We start from the raw sequence: 20,412 nt of genomic DNA, 5'->3' as shown, positions 1-20,412 counted from the left end.
CGCGGCCATGATGGATCGACCCGAGTCGCCAACGGTACGGAGTCGGGCGGCCGCGGCGTTCGGGACCGGGCGAGAGCGTGTTTGATTGTCACAAGAAAATTAAGAGTGGGGTGGACTAGTGATCGCACTGCGGTGGTGACTGAAAAGGTCATTTATGTGACTGCTTTTTGCAAACCTACGTGATCGCAAGTAACCAAAAAGGGACAAACGGGGAGAAGGAGGCAAATTTCAAGACGAAAGCGGGGGCACTTGGACCGCTGCAGGCTTTTTTTTGTTTGCTTTGGTGCTTTTGCTAGTCGGAGATACCGTGGGGGCTCTGCTTCCCCTTCGCCATTTTACCGATTCGGAAGGAACCGAGATAAGTGCTTTTCAACCTTCGTCCTCTTTTTTTTTTTTTTTTAAACATAAAATGGCCCCAGTGAAGGCTCCCTAAGCACGATCGCCAGAAACACCCAAAGGAACCCCCAGAGTAGCCATGAGCCTTGCACCGCGCTAAAGTGGACCGCGGTGGTCTCGGGAACTCGCCCAATTCCCCAGGCGCCGTTTTGGTGCCGGGGCTGCTCGCGGGGCCCTTCTCGAGCCGCGCGGCCGGGCCGGGCCGACTTCGGGGGGAAGCGGCGGCTCCCGCCCGCCCTCCCTCCCGGCGCCGGGGCCGGGGCCGCGCGTCCGCCCCTGCCCAACGGCCTCCGCGGCCCGGACCGCCCCGCGGCGGCCCCCGGTCCCGCGGGCGGGCGCCCCCCGCCTCCCGCCAGCCCTCGGCGCCCCCCCGCGCCCGCCGCCCGGCCCGCTGCGCCCGAGGCGGGAGGCGGGAAGCGGCGGCGGCCGCGCGGGCAGCCGGGGAGAGTCGAGGCCGGCAGTCGCCACCGTCCCCACCCCCGCCCGGTCCGGCCGTTGCTGCCGCCTGATCGAAGCCCCCGCCGGCCACCGAACCACGTCCTTACCACGGTGTTTGTATTTGCCGAGTTCGCCATTTCCACACACAACACAAACAAGAGGGGGGCAACCCCGAGGAAACAAGATCAAAACAAAATAAAAATTAAAAAAAAAAAAAACACAAAAAACAAAACACCGGAGGGTGACCCAAGCAAGCCACCGCAAGATTGGGGGGAAAAATTTTAAAACAAAACTGGATCCTCAAAGAGTAGAAGGGAGCGGTGAGAGGAGGAGGAGGAGGGGGGCAGTCCTCCCGGAGCTAAAATCCTCGGGAATCGCCCTTTAAAAAAAAAAAAAAAAAGCCAAGACCCTTAGGGGGTCCGGGGGGCGTTGCCCGCTCCCCACCCCGCGCCCAGGAGGGAAACCACCGCCGGTCGCCGCTCCCCACACCGCCGCTGCCGCCACCGGCTGCAGCCCCAGCCGTCCGGTCGGCCCGCGTCTTCCCTTTATATAGCGAGCCAACGAGCTGCGCGAGCCGCCGCCGCCGCCGCCGCCGAGAGACAGGGCGGAGGGGGAGGGAGGGGCGGAAAGGGCGGGGGCAGAGGTGGGCGGGGCCGGCGCGAGACACCGCGAGAGCCGCGGCCTCGCGCGCCGTGGAGGGTGCTGGGCGCGCGGACTCCGGGAACTGGAGTAGCGCAGGAGGACGGCGGCCTCCCTCGAGTCTCGCGATCACGTGGCTGTCACCGGGGCGGAAGTCGCCGGTAGCTCTTTTGGAACGAGGGGCTTGCAAAGCAGTGATGGGAAAGGCGTGAGCTCTGGTGACGCTCGAGTTCAGCGCAGCGGGGACCGCCTCCTGCCAGGCGTTTCTGCACCTTCCCCGCAACGGAGGAACTGGGACCGTGGAGGGGGTGGCGGCTGCCTCGGTAGGCATGGCGGCCGACCGCAGGTCACGTGGCGCGGCGTCCGGGCCCCCGCGCGCGCCGGCCGAGGGCGGGTTTTAAATGCGGAGTCATCGCCCGGGCGGTGAGCGAGGTTGGGCTGCGGGCTCGGGCGCTTTTGCGCCTCTCCGCCAGCTCGGGCCTTTCGCTTGCAAAACTGTGTCCATGTTCCTAACCACGATGAAAGCGGACGTGGGCCCACTTGCCAGAATGAAATACCCCGAAGTCGGCCGAGTCGTTTGTCTCCACCAGTGCAACTTAAAATCTCTCGGGGCTTAAGTGTCTCCAGGGTCTGGCCCCTACTCTTAAATGATTTCTCTGGGTGGTGGCAATGCCAAGAAAAACCAAGCACCCGCTCCCGGATCACGACAGCACGGTCACTTGCCCTCGTTTTTTAAAAATATCGCTGAAATACTGTGACTCCCCATGGCCCGCGCGTACTGACTAAGGTCTGAGATACTCGCCTCAAGCCGCGGGCTCGCGCGGCCTCCGCCGGGGAGGGCTGGCGGGAAGTGTCTATAAATTCGAGCTCATTTGACCTACTTCGCCCGAGCTACACCCGCCTTCACGTCAGCCTGTCACGCGGAACAAAGAACGCTCTGCTGAGAAGGCGCAGCTCACAGTCCCTAATTTTCGTGCCCTTAGGAATTGAGAGACGTGGAATGTAGTCTGGACAAGGGAAAGAATTCATCCTTAAAAGATAAGACAAAAAATATCAAAGCCCCGTGCTGCTGAAGCCAGATCTGAAGAAGACGGACGGACGTCCTCCTGGAGAGAGGAGCAGACGCAACCGCCAGGCCGCGAAGGACGAGGGCAGAGAGGGCAGAGCCGGAAGTAGTCAGACACGGGCAGTTGTGGACAGGTATAGAGAATATCTATTAACTTGAGATTTCTTTCAATGATCGTTCATTCAACTTTTTTTTTTGTTTCTTCTAATTGATTTCAGGGAGAGGGGGAGAGAGAAACATCGATGGGAGCCATTGCCTGGCTGCCTCCTGCACGCCCCCTGCTGGGCATGCAGCGGGCAACCCCGCGCCGCCCTGCGCCAGGATCGGAGGGAGATCTCCGGTGTCGCAGGTCAGGCGCAACCGCTGGGCCGTGCCCGGGCTCCAGTCAGCTCTTAGCACGCGTTTGCTTCTCAGTTCCCTGCAGAGCTGCCTGTTCCTGGGCACTTTTTCAAGGAGCGTTTCTACCAGCGACCTCCCCATGACAGCATCCCTCTTGCTAGGGATCTCCTTCACCCCTCTCCAGAAGAGAAAACACAAGAAGTGCCTGGTGCAGAGCCCCGATTCCTACTTCATGGATATGAAATGCCCAGGATGCTCTAAAATCGCTGCGGTCTGTAGCCCTGCACAAACGGTAGTTTTGTGTGTTGGTTGCTCCACTGTCCTCTGTCAGCCAACAAGAGGAAAGGCCAGGCTTGCAGAAGGATGCACCTTCAGAAGCAAGCAGCACTAAAAGCACCTCAATTCAAGATGAGTGGGGAACCATCCCAATAAATACATTTTGGATTTTTTTTTTTAAATGCACAGCAAATCATAGTGTTCTTAATATATAAAATTTTGATTCTGTCAACATTTGTAATTCAGTTAATATTCAGCTGACCATCAGCCTGGAAAGTTATACCATTCCTGGTCAATTTCACTGCAGTATTTTAAGAGGTCTTCATGTTACTTCCTTATATATAGGGAGGGTGTCCCCAAAAAATGTGTACACACAGTTTGAATAATTATAAAGGCAGTGTTTATTAAAATATATTTCATTTTTGAAATTGAGCTATCAGCTGTTAAAGTGCCTGTGCATTTTTGGAGGACATGGAATCCCTCACCTTCCACTTTGTTTTCTTCCCTACTGATACCATTGTAATTAGCTAGTTATTAGTAATAGGAAAGGAGCAAAGAGGGAAGGTGAGACATTATAGGCATGTCATTTGGACAGCTTCATCAGAAAGCTGCAACCTTGCACTCCTCAGGGAAACACCAGCATGTTCCCTGTTGATCTCTGGTGGAAGGGAGCCAACAAAGGGAAAACAGGCACATCCTAGTAAAGCTGGGGTAACACAGGGAAGGTACTTGTCTGTCAATCACACGTGGGAACAGAGATGGTTGGCCAGAATGGGTGTGGGCACTGCAAGCCTGCAAAAACTTGGAAATACATAATTACCTAAACAAAAGAATTCTCTCTCTTGTTGATCTTTTGCACTTGGCTTGTGACCCTTGGAACTCTTGGCTCCTTGCATTCTCCCATATCGCCCATGGCCGTGTGGACCCCACATGCGATTGGTTGTAGTGGAAAACAAGCTAAGCTGGCCCGATGCTGGACTGGACCTGGCTCCGGCTCCAACATGGAAAGGAACTCGGGACACTAGCCCTAATTTTAGCTCTCCTGAAGCCCCAGCTACACTTCTGTGACTGAAACAAGGAAAATGGGACTTTGGAAACTGGATTTTCAGTTTGTGAACTCATGCTTTGTAGCAGCCATATACTTAAACAGTAATAGTGCTCTCCTTCTTTGTGATGAATTCTTTTTTTTTAACTTAAAAATGTTTTCATTTAGCAGATTAAAAAGTTACTTTTTTCTCTTAATATTAATATTAATATTCTGCCTAAGCATGGAACAGACTGAGAGATATCAGAGGGAAGGCGGGAAGAGATTAACCAAAGAACTTATAAGCACATATGAACAGTCCATGTACACAGACAATGGACAGGCGGGGGCCTAGGGAGGGGTGGGAGATGGGTGGAGGGGGTAAGGGAGGGAAATGGGGGACATCTGTAATACTTTCAACAATAAAAAAAATACATATTCTGCCTAAACACGTGGTAACTGCCAAACAAAAGAAAAGAGAAAGTATCACTGCATAAATTTTAATATAATGTAAACAAAATAAACACCAACCCTTATATGTCCAAACATTTGAATGTTTACTGCCCAAATGACTTTAAGCAACAATGCTAAGAAAAAAGAAAATCTACCTCCAGCTATGAAGGCATTTCTCTATGTGAAGGATTAAGGTCTATTGAGGCAGCTGTGAGAATACTTTAGGATATTTTTTACCTAAAAGTTTCTCCACTTTTTTGTTTGTTTTTAATGAAAGAGGTGCTGAGTTTTGTATTTCTTTTTGAATCCCAATCCATGTTTGAGGGATAGTGTTCCCCAAGGGCTGCTTTGGAACCCTGGGTATAACCAACATTGAGGATTTGAGGGGTGTAGGGTATGAAAGAAGAGAGGATGTGGCCATCTAGTGATCCTTTTGTTACTAAATTTAACACACATACCCCCCCAAAAAAGCAAATCTAAAAACACTGCTCATGGAAATTGACTTAAACTAAAATCTCATTATACGAGTGCCCTTCAGCTTCCATATTCTTAAATAATAAATGAATGAGTAAATAAAGCTAATTATCTGGCATATTTAAGCATCTTGCAGTCTTTATATGTTCAGAAGTATTAAGCACTTTGGAAGATACAAAAGTAAAGAGGAAAGATCTTATGTCTCAAACTTACTTATCCTAGTGAAAGTTCCTATTGTAAAATGTAATGTACAATTACAACATTCATTCAAGATATTAAATACTAATGTATTTTAGTCCTACAAAAAATTACACTGCACCCAGATTTTACCTAATGTTTAGGTCTTTACCAAAAAAACCAACACAAACAAAAACAACAACCTTGACTTCCACATGCAACAATGTTTTTTGCAGTCTATAAGAAGAAATTGCTGACCACACAAATTACTTCTAAGATTTAAAAAATATATATATATTTTAATGTTCACTTCCTGCCTTCTAACATACTTTGAAATTGCTACTCCATGTCTTAAAATAGCAACAAACTTGCAGTTATTTTCTGTATGCCAAAATGTAAGCAGTTTCTGGTGGCTTAGTATATATAGAGTGCGGAGTCCTTGTGGAATAAGGCTTGACTCTACCATTACTTTGCTGTGTTACCTTCTGCAGTAACTAAACCTCTCTGTGTTGACAAGATGGAACTAAACCCACCACATATGATTGTTGGGAGGATCAAAGTTACCAGAAAGTGCTTTAATAAGTATTTGGTGGGTGTTTTTACTATTTATGGTAACCGTACAATAGCTACATCAACAACATCAAAGCAGGGGCAAGGTCTTTCAAATTCACTTTATAGAACACTACCATTACATTTTAATAATCATGCCAATGGCCAGTGATTTATTTATTCATAAGAAGTTTGGCTAAAGTTTGATACCTCTGGAACAGACTGATGAATCTCAGAGGGAAGGGGGAGGGGAGAGAGTAACATAAGAATTTCTTTGCATATATGCATAACCCATGGACACAGACAATAGTGGGGTAAAGGCCTGGGGGGATACACAACTTTTATATATAAATGTAATAATTATATGCTATCATGAGATAAGACTTCTTAAGCTGAATGCTGATTGATAGGTTGGAATTCAGCCATTTATCAAGCTGCTTAGTTACACATGTGCCCAATTATATTTAGCAAAATTCATATGAATTTGGCCATTGACCCAACAATACCAGTTTTAGGACTCTATCCAACACATATAGTGGGAAAATATGAACAGATTTATGTCCAGGACTTCATTGTGGAACTGATTGTAACACTAAAATAATAGAAATACCCTTCACATGTGCATATAAGGAGACTGGCTGAGTAAACTGTAATTCTTGCAAACAGTGGAGTACTGAGAAACTGTAACAAGGAATGAGGAATATCTATATACCACTAGTGAATGTCAATAGGATAGGACTTGCAGCAAGTTGAACCAGATCAAATATTTAAATCTATTAATTTATAATGCTGCTAAAAAACAAAACATGAAAATTCTAATTGGTCACTGTTGGAGGATGCTAAGGAAGCAACTCATTATTTTGAAGATTGGTAAATAAAAATTTAAAAAATCAAGCATTTATCCAGCCTTTCCTACATGAACTATACCACCAAGTACCAAATAGATGTGGTGAGTTGAATGATGGCCCATAAAAGATATATCCATGTCCTAATCCCCTGAACCTGTGAATATTACCTTATATGGAAAAAGGGTCTTTGATAGTGTAATTAAGTTAAGGATTTTGTGATGAGATCATCCTGGAATATACACTGGTAGGTCCTAAATCCATTGACAAGTTGTCCTTATAAGAGACACTCAGAGGTGAACAAGCAGAAGGGGAAGAGGAAATCTATCCAGAGGTAGAAATCGGAGTGATGCAGCCACAAGGAATGCCAACAGCCACCAGAAATTGAAAGAGGCAAAGAACAGATTCTCCCCTAGAGCCTCTGGAGGGAGTACAACCCTGCTGACACCTTTATTTTGGACCTCTGGCCTCCAGAACTGTGAGAGAATAAATTTCTGTTGTTTTTAAGTCCTGAAGTTTGTGGTTTTTTATTACAACAGCCTCAGAAAACTAAACAGTAGTTGAGAGGAAGTTTCTCTTTGAAAAAATATGGCAGCTAATAAGTAAATAAGGAATGAAAGAACATCACCATTTTGCAACGGCTAATGAATTAAGAGATGGAGGCGTTAAACACTGACATCTGCCAACATCACAGAAAGGGAAACAGATATTATGTGCTTCCTGATGAAGACTATGCTACCACCTATCAGCTAGTCTTACCCCCACCCCTACCACCCAAAAATATAAACCCTGAATATGATCAAACTTCTAGATCCAACTAACAACTTACAAAAAATACATAAGATGCAGGGACACGGTAAGCTACATATCAAGAATGCAATCAACAAAATCCAGACCCTGGGAAGCGGTAGGAAAAATGATCCAATTTCTTCAACAAATAAATTTAGGGAGAGAGAATCTGCAGATTAAAAGACACTTAATAGATTTATCAATCAATCACAACATGGGGAACTTATTTGGATCCTAATTCAAACAAACTATAAAACAAAGATGACAATTATGAGACAATTGGAATTTGGAATACTTACTGGATATTTGATGAAGTTAATTAAATTAATTAATAAATTCAGTAATTGAATTAAATAAAATTTTCCATTAAAACAGTTAAGAATAAACCCAATGAAGGCTTATTTTACAATCAGTATTAGTTCTTTATCCACAGAGCTTGTCTTCTAGTTGAAAGAGAGTTGGTATTCCAAGAAGGCCTGGTATTGTGTTATAAATGTAATTAATATTAAACACCGTGTTTAATTACATGGGTTTCCTCTTTCTCTGATTCTTGGCTCTCAGCCACATATGCCTTATCTTGATTCACAGTTGAACAGCTGTGATTTGGGACAGTTAAAATGGTGAAAATTAAAGTGCTGGCCCAGACTTGCTTGGGGTGTTATTAAAATATTCTTCTAGTGCTCGAATTATCTTTGATTTAACTGCCAACTTTATCTTCTTACTCATATTCCTTCAACTTGATAGAGGTTTCTGATATGACAGATAAGTCTACATAGACAACTTTCTAATAAAATACATCAGAGAAGGTCAATTATATCTGTGGTTAATCTACAAACTATATCTTAGAGAATTATTCCTGAAACTGGAACTAGATGGACCAATTTCATTTCTTTTCCAGAACCTACCTTCCTCTGGTAGTAGAAATAGTAGAGATTATACAAAGTGAGGTGGCAGAAACATTGTTATAGATTCCAGACCACAATGGAAGTAAGGAATCTGCATAAATACCAAAGGCTTGTCTTTGCTTAAACCAGGGTTTCTGTAAGAAAATCAAGGGATGCAGTTCAAATACCTTCTTGAGAAAAGGATCTGGATTAATATTGTAGGATGGTTCTTCAAAGTAATGAGAGCACCAGTAGCAAAAAGAATGGATATTTAAACAGGAAAAATGGAAATTTAAAAAAATGAGAAATTTGCCATTTTGTATTTTCCTGCCAAATTGAGAAACAACAACAGCAACAATAGATTTACAGTGGTCCCTCGGTTTTCTAATGCGATCTGTTCTGGAAGCCGTTCGAGTTCTGAAATGTTGGAAAACTGAGGGGTCCACAGCCGACAGCTGGGCCTCGGGATTTTGCCCTCAACGGAGGCCGTGTGGCATGTTCGACTCCCAAGGCCTGTTCGGAAACCGAAGCATTTCCTCCCGGGTTTAGGGCGCTCGTGAACCGAAATGTTCGTCAACGGAGACGTTTGAAAACCAAGGTGCAGCTGTGCTTTAAAGCGTTAATCACATGGCATCTCCTTTGAAGCTTGTAAAAGTCAAATGAGATAAGTAATATTATCCCCTTTGTATGAATAGAAAACTTGAGACTTAAGCAGTGACTTGCCCAAAGTCTTATTGCTATTTGTGAAATTTTAGAGTTACAAATTCAAGGGTCTTTCCATCTATCTTAGAAATAAGCTATCAATCGAAGAGAATGTGCAGGCTTTATTATTATTATTATTTTATTTTTTAAAAATATGTTTTTATTGCCCTAGGCGGTTTGGCTCGGTGGTTAGAGCATCGGCCCGTGGACTGAAGGGTCCTGGGTTTGATTTCGGTCAAGGGCACATACCCTGGTTGCAGGCTCCATCCCTGGCCCAGGTTGGCGAGTGAGCAGGAGGCACCCAATCGATGTGTCTCACATCGTTGTTTCTCTCTCTCTCTCTCTCTCTCTCCCCCTTCACTCTCTCTGAAAAGTAATGGGAAAAATTTCCTCGAGTGAGGATTTAAAAAATATATATATGTATGTTTTTATTGATGTTTAAAAAGAGACGAAGGGAGAGGGACAGAGAGATAGAAACATCAATGAGAAACATCATCGATCGGCTGCCTCCCGCACGCCCCCTCCTAGGGATCGAGCCTGCAGCCGGGGCACGTGCCCTGATCTGAACTGAACAGGTGACCTCTTGGTTCCTGGGTTGACGCTCAACCACTGAACCACACCAGATGGGCTGAAGGTTTTGAATCAAATTATGTTGTTCCTTAAGTTTGTCAAATATATATTAATTATATAAGGTGTTTAACTTCATTTGGGAGAAGAGAAGAAACTCTATAGCATGTACAAAACTGATTAAATATAACTGCCTTCATAAAAGCATCATCAAAAAGCATTTATTAAATCATTTAAGTAACTGATTTCTCTGTTTCGACATCAGTTGAAAATAATCTATTTCCCATTCCAAATAGCATTCACTCAATTATTGAATTTGGCAAGAACAGCCATTTTCTAGCAAGATTCTCTATAATCAAAACATTTCTGCCCAGCTTTATAATTATATTTCAAAAGCTTTCATAAAACAAGAAAATTAAGGATGACCATTTTTAATGGTAGAACATTGAGAAGGTACAACATTAATCTTTTTATTTTACCCAATGTGTCAGTGGCATAACTCCCGTCCTGTAAAGTGGCAGTTAGTCATATTACCTACTTTAGAGAGTTGTGTGAGAATTAAGAGATAATCCATGTACAGCCTCTTAGCACAGTGATTGACATAAAGTAGGTCCTCGGGATATAGTAGAGACAGTAACAACAATAATCACATTGATGGCCCAGAAAATGAAATGGGTTCTATTTTGTCTTTGTCTAGATCACGTGGAGCCTCGGAGTGGAACAAACATTAGGAATCAGAATGCACTTCTGAACTGAGTTCACCAATTAAGAAAACCCTCATCTGTCTTTTGGATGTGTAAGTTTTTTCCATCTGTGAAATTAGAATCAAAGGAAAGAGCAATTCCAAATTTGAGATAAAACACATACTACACTTAGATTAGTAAATTTTCCCCAATTTCTTTGAGGTTAAGTCATTTGAATAACTGATTGCTCTGTTTCTACACCAGTTGAATATCATCAGTTTCCTGAAATGATTCAGATTGTTTAAAACTAGAGGCTTTATATAAATCTCTAGTCAAGAGATAATTGTTCATTTGTCAAGTGTAGAAGGCATTACCATTCCCCGATAAATCTTAATTTAAAATGATCGATTTTCAGCCTTCAGATATGTTGTAGGGTGTGATAAAAATCTATACCATTATCTGGCCGCAGAATGGCAAAATGCCCCTGAGCCCAGAAAGAACACGGGGCTAGGAAACCACAGTCCCTAGAGTGGTGTTGGATTCCTTCTTCATCCAAGTCATACCCTCCTGAGTGATACTTACCACTAACAGTAGCTTTATTTTCAAAAGTTAGAATTCATCATATATCTGCTGCTTAATTCTAACTTTCCTGAACAATGCAATCAAATCCAATCCCTTCCTTCTAATTCGCTCCCTTCCCCCTTAATTTACCTTTCTTCCTCCCCATGCTTCTCTTCCCATTGTCTCCATTTCTTCCTTTTATTTTTCCTTCTAATACAGTATTTACAGAATACCAAACGTGGCCTCTTTTCAGTGACCTTAATGTATTTTCATCTTTTCAATACTGGCTTAAAAAACCAAATCAGAATTTCTGTCTGACTTTTTAAAAGTGCGGTTAGATAACGATTATCCAATACAGGCCGTTTTCAAAAGCTTAGTATGCTCTTAGCCCCATATTTAAGCCTGCTTAATTTTATCCTTAATTAACCATGACATTTAAAAAATATTTTATTTGGGGGACAACAAAATAAGAAAAGTTATGTTGCCAAAAGCCATCAAATAAAAATATATGAAATAAAAATGCAGCTCATGTATTCCTACTCTCCACTCACGCCTCCCAATCACACCTGTTTCTCCCACGCTTGCGACACGGCTCTAGATACATACGCAGGCAAACACAAGTATACACTGTTTTTTACAAAAATGGAATCATGCCTTAGATTTTATACACAACTTGCTCTTTTTGTAGGCCCCGTATATCACAGACCCCCTTTTAGACTAGCACATTTCCAGCTGTTTCAGGTGTTTTCAAGGGCTGCTTGGAATTTCATCGCGTTGCCAGGCAGGGACCGCCGAGCAGGGCTGCCTCAGGCGGCCTGCCGTGTGTGGGGTCTTGACCATGTAGGAAAGGTTTTGCATCACGAGTCCAGGTGGGTTTGGGAGTATGTTTATTAATGCTGGGGACAGTGAAACAGGGGAAGAAATTAGGGTAGGAGAAGCAACAGGGGAGAGCCTAGGGGGGCTCTGCATTGATCCCTAGAAATGTTATAGGAAAACAAGGAGCCGAGGCGGGGCTGCTTGAGCTCAGTGGGAAGTCAGAGAAAATGGGGCCTTGGAGCCTGGATCGGGGGTGAGCACGGGTTGAACTGCTGCTACCCACGGTTCCCCTGGCTGCAAGTCTCATGGGGACCCTTAGAAACTAGAAAGAAATCAAAAGTTCCTGTCTGGGATAGGGCAAGGGCATGCTCTAGAGTGAGCCCGTATCGAGTCTTTGTCCTGAGGGCTTTTTATCCATTTTTTCCTGTAGGTGAGAATCTTAGAGGAGGGTTTCAGTAGAATATTCATCAGCTTTTCAGGTGCATTTTTAAGATGCTGATGCATCAAATTGAGTGTAAAGGGGAGCTTTGTATAATTCTTCGGTCTGTTTTACTGTTTTACTTTTATCTTAGGTCTGTCTGGCTTTCATGGGGTTTTGTTATTTTTCCCTCAGGCTTCATCTGTCCTTGGATTTAGCTGGCACAAATGGCACTAACTGGGTCTTTGTTCTCTATTTTTCCAGGCCAGGGTGATTTAAGCTACGTATTCTCTGGTTAGGGAGGAGGGTATGAACCATTTGCTCTCAAGTGTCCTTGGTCAGAGAAGATAAGGTTTTGTGATTCACTAGCTGACTATAAGTAGCTCAAATTGTTTGGCCTTGTTTAATCACCTTGTCTCAGTTTCCCCACTCCACTTGCCCAGGGATTTTCCTAGCTTCTTACTATCCTGCCACAATAGTATGAATATACAACAGCTTATTTAACTCTTCCCCTGTAAATGCAGTTAGGCTGTTTTCTTTTTTGTTACTTTAAACATTGCTGTAACAATACCCTGTGCGTGCCCCTTTATATGCTTTTGCTGTTATCTTTGTATGATAGGTTCTTAGGAATGGAGTTGATGGGTCTTAGGAATCCCACATGTTAAATACTAATCGATAGTCACAAGCACCCAGTAGGTTGTCCGCTTTCTCTTTAACTTTAAAAAGGTCCCACATAGCTGTTCTATAAAGCTGAGATCAAGCTCCTATCTCATGCCTCCAGAAAAAGGAGTTCCTGGTCTTTTAAAACATTTCCGTATCTTTCTTCACACGACACACCTATAATGTCTTTCTCCACTCACCTTTATCTTTTCTCCCTTCCTGAAGAAATCCAGCTCTCGAACCTTTCATTCCTTCCACCATTTCCCCCGTCATCATTTCTTTATATTCTCTTTCAAACTCATTTGGAAAGTGATATAATTACTTGTGTATTTTTGTTTAAATGTACATTTTAAAGGGAAAATTAAGACAAACATTTCACCCGGCCGGCGTGGCTCAGCGGTTGAGCATCAGCCTAGGATCCAGGAGATCGAGGTTCAATTCCCCATCAGGGCACATGCCCAGGTTCTGGGCTCGATCCCCAGCAGGGGGCACGCAGGAGGCAGCCGATCAGTGACTCTCATCATTGATGTTTCTCTCCCTCTCCCTTTCCTCTCTCTAAATCAATAAAGATATATTTTAAAAAACTCAATAATGGTTGTGTGTTTTTTTAAAAAATGGACAAACATTTCACAATGTTCTTTCTCCTTGTACTTATTATTCTTTCATACCAAGAGGACTAAAACTGTCTTGAACTCCCAACGTCTTCCAAGGTCTAGAAATACTCTCTTTTCTAAATTTTGTACATATTCCCATCTTTGAAATGTGCTGTAATTATTTTTTGCATGTATGATTCCCACTAGACTTTTCTGCCATTCATTCAACAAATGTTTGTGAGGCATCAGGCTCTACTCTAGGCCGTGAGGGTAGGACACAGAAAAAAACCGACCAAATTCCATTCACTCATGAAGCTCGTGAGGCTGGCAAGACAGACAATAGACAAGATAAAAAAGTAAAATATTATGTAACGTGTTAGGCAACTGTAGAAATCCAGATGAGAGGAGTGGAGAGAGAAAGACAACAGATTCATCGTGTGTTTTGAAAAGAGTTCCGACAAGGCTTTCTTTGAATAGAACATGGGGTTTTAGAAAAAATGAGCAATCAAAGATGCCTCATAGGTTTCTTTTAAGTAACTGGGAGGGTGTCGGTGCCCTTTACCAAGGGGGGGGGGGGAATTGGGAGAAAGACAAGTCTGGGTGAGAAAAGTTACGCTTTGGTTAGGTTTAGATGTTTGTTAAACATTCAAGTGGAGACATCAAACAAACAGTTGAATACAAGGATAGAGCTCAGCATGCCGACCTGGCGATAAAGACCTGGGAGTCATTTAGTGACACAGGTATTTACAGCCGTGGAATGTATGCAGTCATGTGAGCCGTGTAGGGTCCTGTCAGCCGAGAGGGAGGTGTAAGGAGCAGGAAGCGACTGTTCAAGGTTCAGCAACAGAGAAGATATGTGTCATTGTCTTGTGAACACATCGAATGTAGTGTGTAAGATTGTTATGTAGAATCAATTGCTTTTTTGAGATTTAGGATGAGAATCATGGCCTGTGCTTCTCTCTGGTCTCAGTCAGCTACTTGTAAAAAGTCACAAAATAGGTAGGTAGTAGCATTAACTGATGTGACAAAGATCACTGTCTCCAAATATCCACATTGCCCTTTTCTTTTAGTAATAGAATGGCCCGGGTTTTAGCTGGTCTTGCCCAATAAGAGATTGCGTTTCTGAGCCTTCTTTGCAGCTGAGTGTCACCCAGTGGTTAAGTCTGACCTCATGGATGTGAGGTGTGATGTGCCCAACTCCTAGCACATCTTTCTAAAGAGAAAACCAGTGGCCTTGGACCTCAGTGAGTGGCTCTGATAACGGATGTGTCTGCAGGGGTAATGGATAGTGAAAAAAATGATAGACTTGGTGAATTGGAAGTTGTAATGGACTTTGAAAATTTTGATGTAAAGTATTTGACAAAGAGAACACTTGAAAGATAGGGATGGTGGTCAGAGAGCAGGGTGCTTGTTATTTGTAATTGTTGGGCAAGCATATGGCCATAGCAGTTGGCCTTGAAGTGAGATAAGGGGGAAAAATTGAGGAGTATAAAGAACTAAGAGGCCTCAGCACTGATTTGGTCAGACATCAAGAAAGGCACCAGGAGAGGGGATGAAGAAGGTGGACTGCCAGATGCTACAATCTTCAGTGAATGAGGGGAGACTTGGAGGTATGTGGGATAGCAATATTTGGGCTTGTGGTGTCTGATCGCGTGAACTTCAAAGGACCTAAATTTTGAAAAGGAAGAACAACTTTTGAAGCTGCAATAGGAAACAAGAAGGATGTTGCTTTTGTCTCTCATCTTCAAGTCCAAAGGTACATGGGATAGATGAAAAAGCTGCACCCTTTTGAGAGGACTGCAGGGCAGGGGAAGGGAATGTTCAGAGAGGATGTCATAAAGAGTACTATTGGTGACAGGTCGTGAGTCTCAGAGGGCTCAGGATGGGTTCAGGTTGTTATAGAGGAGTAATCTTGAGGGCCAGTTAGAGGAAGGTCAGGAATCGGCTTAGGGTAGGAAGAGTGGGCGACCCAGCACTCTTGTGGTCTGGCAGCTAAAGGGGTGAACAAAGGTGTCTTCTGAGAGTTTGGTCTGTTAGACCGTTTGATGAGAAGCTAAAGGAGCACCCAGCGGTCTCCCTGGAAGCCCCATGAACTCTGTTAACTCACATTATTTAAAGTCTCTGAGCCTCCGTTTGTCAATTAAATTATGAAATGGAGATGATGCTTAATTAATTGATAATTATGAAAATTAAATATGTAGTAGGTGGAATTAATGGCTCCAGTTCTTCCCCCGGCCCTCCGTGCACACCCTTTGCTTGCGACTTTGCAGTATGTTAGCAGGTGGAATCTGTTTTCCCGTCTCTTTAACCTGGGCCTGACCACGTGACTCGATCTGGCCAATAGAATTTGGTAGAAGTGACGGTGACCCCAAGAAGCCACATGTATTTCCATTCTTGTTCTTGTGCTGCTGCGTCTCCCTGAAAATGACATATCCAGGCAAGCCTGCTAGGCCAACAAGAGGACAAGACACACAGAATGGATCTGTCCCAGCTAAGTGGCCCCAGCCGAGCCCAGCCAGCCTAGGGCAGAGCTCCCAGCCAACACTCAGACACAGGAGAGCCCAGCCCAGGTCAGCCAGTCCTCAACAGACTCACACATGTGTGAGCTGCGATAGTAAACTATTGTTTTAAGTCACTGAGGTTTGGGGTGGTCGGTCACACAAATAGCTAAGCGATATAAAATATAAGGCATCACACACTGTACATGGAACCATGTAATCCCTCAACTAATGCCGGTGTTCCAGGTACCGGAGATATGCAACAAATTACCCCAGAAGTTACTGGCCTGAAACAATCATTTAGTGTGCTCAAGATCCTGAGGATCAGGAATTTGGACGTCGTACAGCAGGGACGGCTTATCTCTCCTCTGTGACATCTGCTGCCGCAGCTGGAAGGCTCAAAATCTGAGGGCTGGAATCACCTGAATCGTTTTGCAAGTATGTGTCTTGGTTGATTCCAGTTGTCACCTGGGACCCTAGCTGGGACTGCCGACTGGGACACCTACATGTGGCCTGGGCTCCCTCACAACGTGGTAGCCAGGGTCCAAAGGTGAGTGAACTGAGAGTCAGGTACAAACTGTATCCTTTTATGACCTAGCCTGGGCAGTCACAGACTATCACTTCCAGTGTGCTCTGTCGGTGGGAGCAGTCATAAGCCCACCATTCACACTGCACATTCTTGGGCTGCAGAAACAGATTCCACCATCTGATGGGGACTGGAAGTATCGCTATTCATTGCATTTATTTGGGGGAAACGTAGTCTGCCATAGCCATTTTTATTATTTCTACTGTTCCCATCAAACAGACTGATTGTGTCTAAATCCACCACTTACACTTTCTTCTGCCTATTTTACCTCCATAATGGTGTTCCCCCTACGTGGTACGCACTGGCCCTCCTTGTCATGCCCTGCTTTGCCTTTTGAAGTGGCACGCTTTCTTTCAAGAGCTCACTCTAAACACAGCCCTTCTCCAAATCTGTCTTCTGATTGTAATAGCTCATTGGATTTCCTGCCTCAATTTCTAAAATCCATCATGTCAGCACCACTTAGCCCTTGCTGTACATACCTTGCATTGTTCATGATCTTCCTATGTAGAATTCTTTTTTAGAGCAAGAATCACAATATTTTAAAGACTTAATGTACTTAGTAGCTAAAAAAAAACAATTATTTTTTGAATGCTAACAATTCCCTAAATAGGTCTTGTTTTGTTGTTGTTGATGATGATGATATCAGGGAGTGGGCAAGAATATTCTGGGGTCTGGGGTCTGTGGCAAATACAACTTACATGCAAGTGCGCTTGTGCTGCACAGCCTGGGTAAATGTGGCTCAGCCTCCCGAAGCCATTCTTAGGAACGTTTCTGCATGTGCATGCTTAAAATATTCATGTCACCTTTTCTTAAAGCTTCAAGATAAAGGATGTGCTCATTCTCTGTAGGCCCTTCAACCATCCCCTCTTCATTGGTTTTGGTTTTTCATTTGTTGCTCTTTTTCCCCCTTTAAATCCTTTACACATCTTTCTTTCTTTTTTAAAATTTTTATGTTGATTTTAGAGAGAGGAAGGGAGAGAGAGAGAGAGAGAGAGAGAAACCACATCAATTTATTGTTCCACTTTATGCATTCACTAGTTGCTGCTTGATGTACCCTGACCCGGATCGAACCCAAAACCTTGGCGTATGGGGACGACACCCTAACCAACTGAGCTGCCGGCCCAGAGCACACAGCTTTCTTGTTTCCTGCAGGCTCACTTCCTTTCCTACCTTTTACTGACACTGGGATTAGAATGAGATATTAAAACATTCAGTTACTACTCCTATATTTCCTTACATATGCATTTATGTTTTTGTAAATTCTAGGCTTCAAATAAGCTCATGTCTATCTTTAAACAGTGTATCTCCACAAGCTCATAATTTGGGCACCAACTATAGAACCGAGGACACACATTCTGTTGTGTAGTTTTTACACGGCATGACAGGACTCTTCTGAGAAGGCAGAGTGAAACCCAGTGTTTGATCTACTTGTGATACTCTCTACGCTCTGATGTGGGCCTTTGTCAGCCCAGAGGGCAGGGTGTCCTTTTGTGACTCAAATCAAATGGTCAAAGGCGTTGCCCTTGGCCCTGAGGGTGCATCTGCTATCAAAACCACCTTCTGAATTGAGTATTTCTGGAGGGCTAGACCACGCAATTACCTCTGCATCGTTTGAACCTAATAGAACACGGAGTGGGGGCTTCAAAATGCTTCTTGAATGACTACTATATGGATTTGCAATTATTCCTAAAGAAAATAGTTTGGTGACATGTCATTGCTGTCACCTGGAACTGAATGGACCCACTCACAACCTTCCTGTAGGTGGCAGAGTAGAACAGCATAGATAAGATCTTGGACTCTGGAGTTAGACATGTTCCACCACCTATGAGCTGTATGAATCTTGGACAGTTTAAATGGCCTCTTTGTGCTCTGCTTTCTTACCTGTAAAGTGAGGACAGTAATGAAGAGGACCAAAGTTTTGCCACCCCGAAGTTCACTTTTGGGGATACTGACTTTAAGCTGTTTATTAAGAATAAGACTCAGAATCTTTGACCCTCCTGCCTTCCCTGCCCAAGAAATTCAGACAGAAAAACCTGCTTCAGGAAGGAAACCTTAGGATGTCTGCCTTAGCCTAACTTGCATGAGGAATGGAATGTGAGAGGGTTTCGGGCGGGGGCCACACACCCGCTGCACCCCATTGCTTCTGAGCGTCTAGCGAGAATTCCCTTGTCCTGCGTGTTCCACTCTTCAGCTACTGGAAAATCGCCCACTCTCACTCCGAAATCCAACACCCTGTTCAGCCTGCCCCCTCCTTTGTGCAAAAAACGTCTTAGGCACCCAATGTTGCCTCGCTGTCTTTGGAATTTCATGCTTATGTGATTTCCCCGTGGGCATGTATTAAAAACTTGATTTCCTCCTGTCACTCTGTCTCTGCTAATTTGATCACTAGCCTAGCTAGGAAAACTTAGGCGGAAGGAAAAGTATTAAATTTCTTTTTAGACCCTCCGATATCTACTTTATAGAGTTGTTGTGAGTATTAAATGAAGAAACACATTTGAACCACATAGCAAAGTGCTAGCCATTGGTGTTACTGTTGGGTAACGCAGAGGGAAGCACACTGAGCTGGCAAAGGGATTTATAGGTTAAATGTTAAGCACGTGAAATGTACCTGGTAAGAGCCTGTGTAGTAGGAAATATGTATTTAGTTTCTTAGGTTTAGTTAGTAAAAATAAAAAGTGTTAAGAGGAGAGACCAGGTAACAGGGTCAAAAAATTGCTATGCTGATGATGTTTATTGTTCAAACAGGCCAACTTTTGGAGGAACTGTCTCCGCGTCTCCCAGGGCACATTCAAAACACTTGTAATCAGAAACAAGGACTTGAAAATAGTACCGCCAGGACCTGGAGGATGTGGGGTACATCAGTCCCCGCTGGACTTGGGTCTCTCTCCCCTGAGGTGGGATTCCGGAGAAGGGACAGGGTTGGGAAGGCGAATTGGCTTTGCCATTATTGAAGCATGAAATGGTTTATAAAGAGAAGTCTCGGAGCACGAAGAACTTAGTTCTGGGCTTGAGAGATAAGGAGCTCACTGGCTTCAAAGTTCCAGCCCCCACATGATCATGCCTTGCCAAAGGAAACACTCCCCAAACAGCAGCATTGCCTCCCTGCGAGTAGGAATCCCATCCCCGCAACTTTTGTGAGAAGGGGTCACAGACGTTGAGTGGAAACCAGGTCTATTCATTCACTTGGAAGTGAGTGTTCATGCGTGTGGACTGTTATTATGTTCTGCTCTTTTTCTTTGGTTATGCAGTTTTATTTCCTGCATATGTTTTTCTTGACAAATCACATCAACTTTCTTGTTAGCTTTTCCCCAACTGAGCCTGAACCTGATGTCTTGAGTACTCTTTAAATTCATAATTTAAAAATCTCAGGAGTATACATTGGCATTATAAGCTTGTTATTTGGTATTTTTGTAGCAAAACAAATAGCAAAAAAAATTTTTTTAACCATTGGGTTCCTGAGAGCCCACATGCAGGCCTGCAGGATAAACACCACCGGGTTCGGGATTTCTAAATTGTTGACCCTCTCTCCTTAGTCCCACCATTTAGTCTGGTTGCTGAGAGCCTGTGTCTTCCCCCTTTGCACTGAGCCTTTCTTTTTCATTGCAATTGCCACTCCTTTATTAAATGTGTATTAAGACAGTAAAAGAGGGTAGATTTTGTACAGTCTGGTGAGTCAGAATGAAATGTTCTTGAAGCATCTCTGGCAGCGATAACCTCTGAGTTGGAAGAAAAGTAGAGAGAAGATTTTCCAGGCTACAGAGGCTCAGAGGGAGAAGGGGAAATTGCAGTCAAGGGATTACAAGAACATGTCACTAAAATACAGATTGAATTTTGGTCACGTTCAATTGCACGATTTATGCTTGCTGACTCCTATTGCTTTGGGTGCACTTTTGCCACATACTGAGAAAGCCAGTTCTCTTAGTCACCTCTTGCTTTTTATGAGGACAAACCTAATAAATATAAAACACTGAAAGGCATC

The 20,412-nt window shown here is 43.9% G+C and overlaps 1 protein-coding gene and 1 pseudogene across 1 annotated transcript in view; one reads left to right on the top strand and one right to left on the bottom strand.

Moving 5' to 3' along the window:
• Window positions 1–1,304, bottom strand: part of GTF2A1 (general transcription factor IIA subunit 1) — a 40,060-nt gene extending 38,756 nt beyond the window's left edge. The window contains exon 1 of the mRNA XM_016220073.2: window positions 942–1,304. Within this exon, the coding sequence (XP_016075559.1) occupies window positions 942–971 (30 nt within the window). The 5' untranslated portion in view covers window positions 972–1,304. The remainder of the gene's footprint in view (window positions 1–941) is intronic.
• A 655-nt stretch (window positions 1,305–1,959) lies between these two features.
• Window positions 1,960–4,317, top strand: LOC148094022 (small ribosomal subunit protein eS27 pseudogene; annotated as a pseudogene).
• The last annotated feature ends 16,095 nt before the right edge of the window (window positions 4,318–20,412 follow it).

The sequence above is a fragment of the Miniopterus natalensis genome, chromosome 1 (assembly GCF_054644295.1).
Source record: "Miniopterus natalensis isolate mMinNat1 chromosome 1, mMinNat1.hap1, whole genome shotgun sequence".
Classification (NCBI taxonomy): Eukaryota; Metazoa; Chordata; class Mammalia; order Chiroptera; family Miniopteridae; genus Miniopterus; species Miniopterus natalensis.
This window is presented reverse-complemented; position numbering and strand designations above follow the sequence as displayed.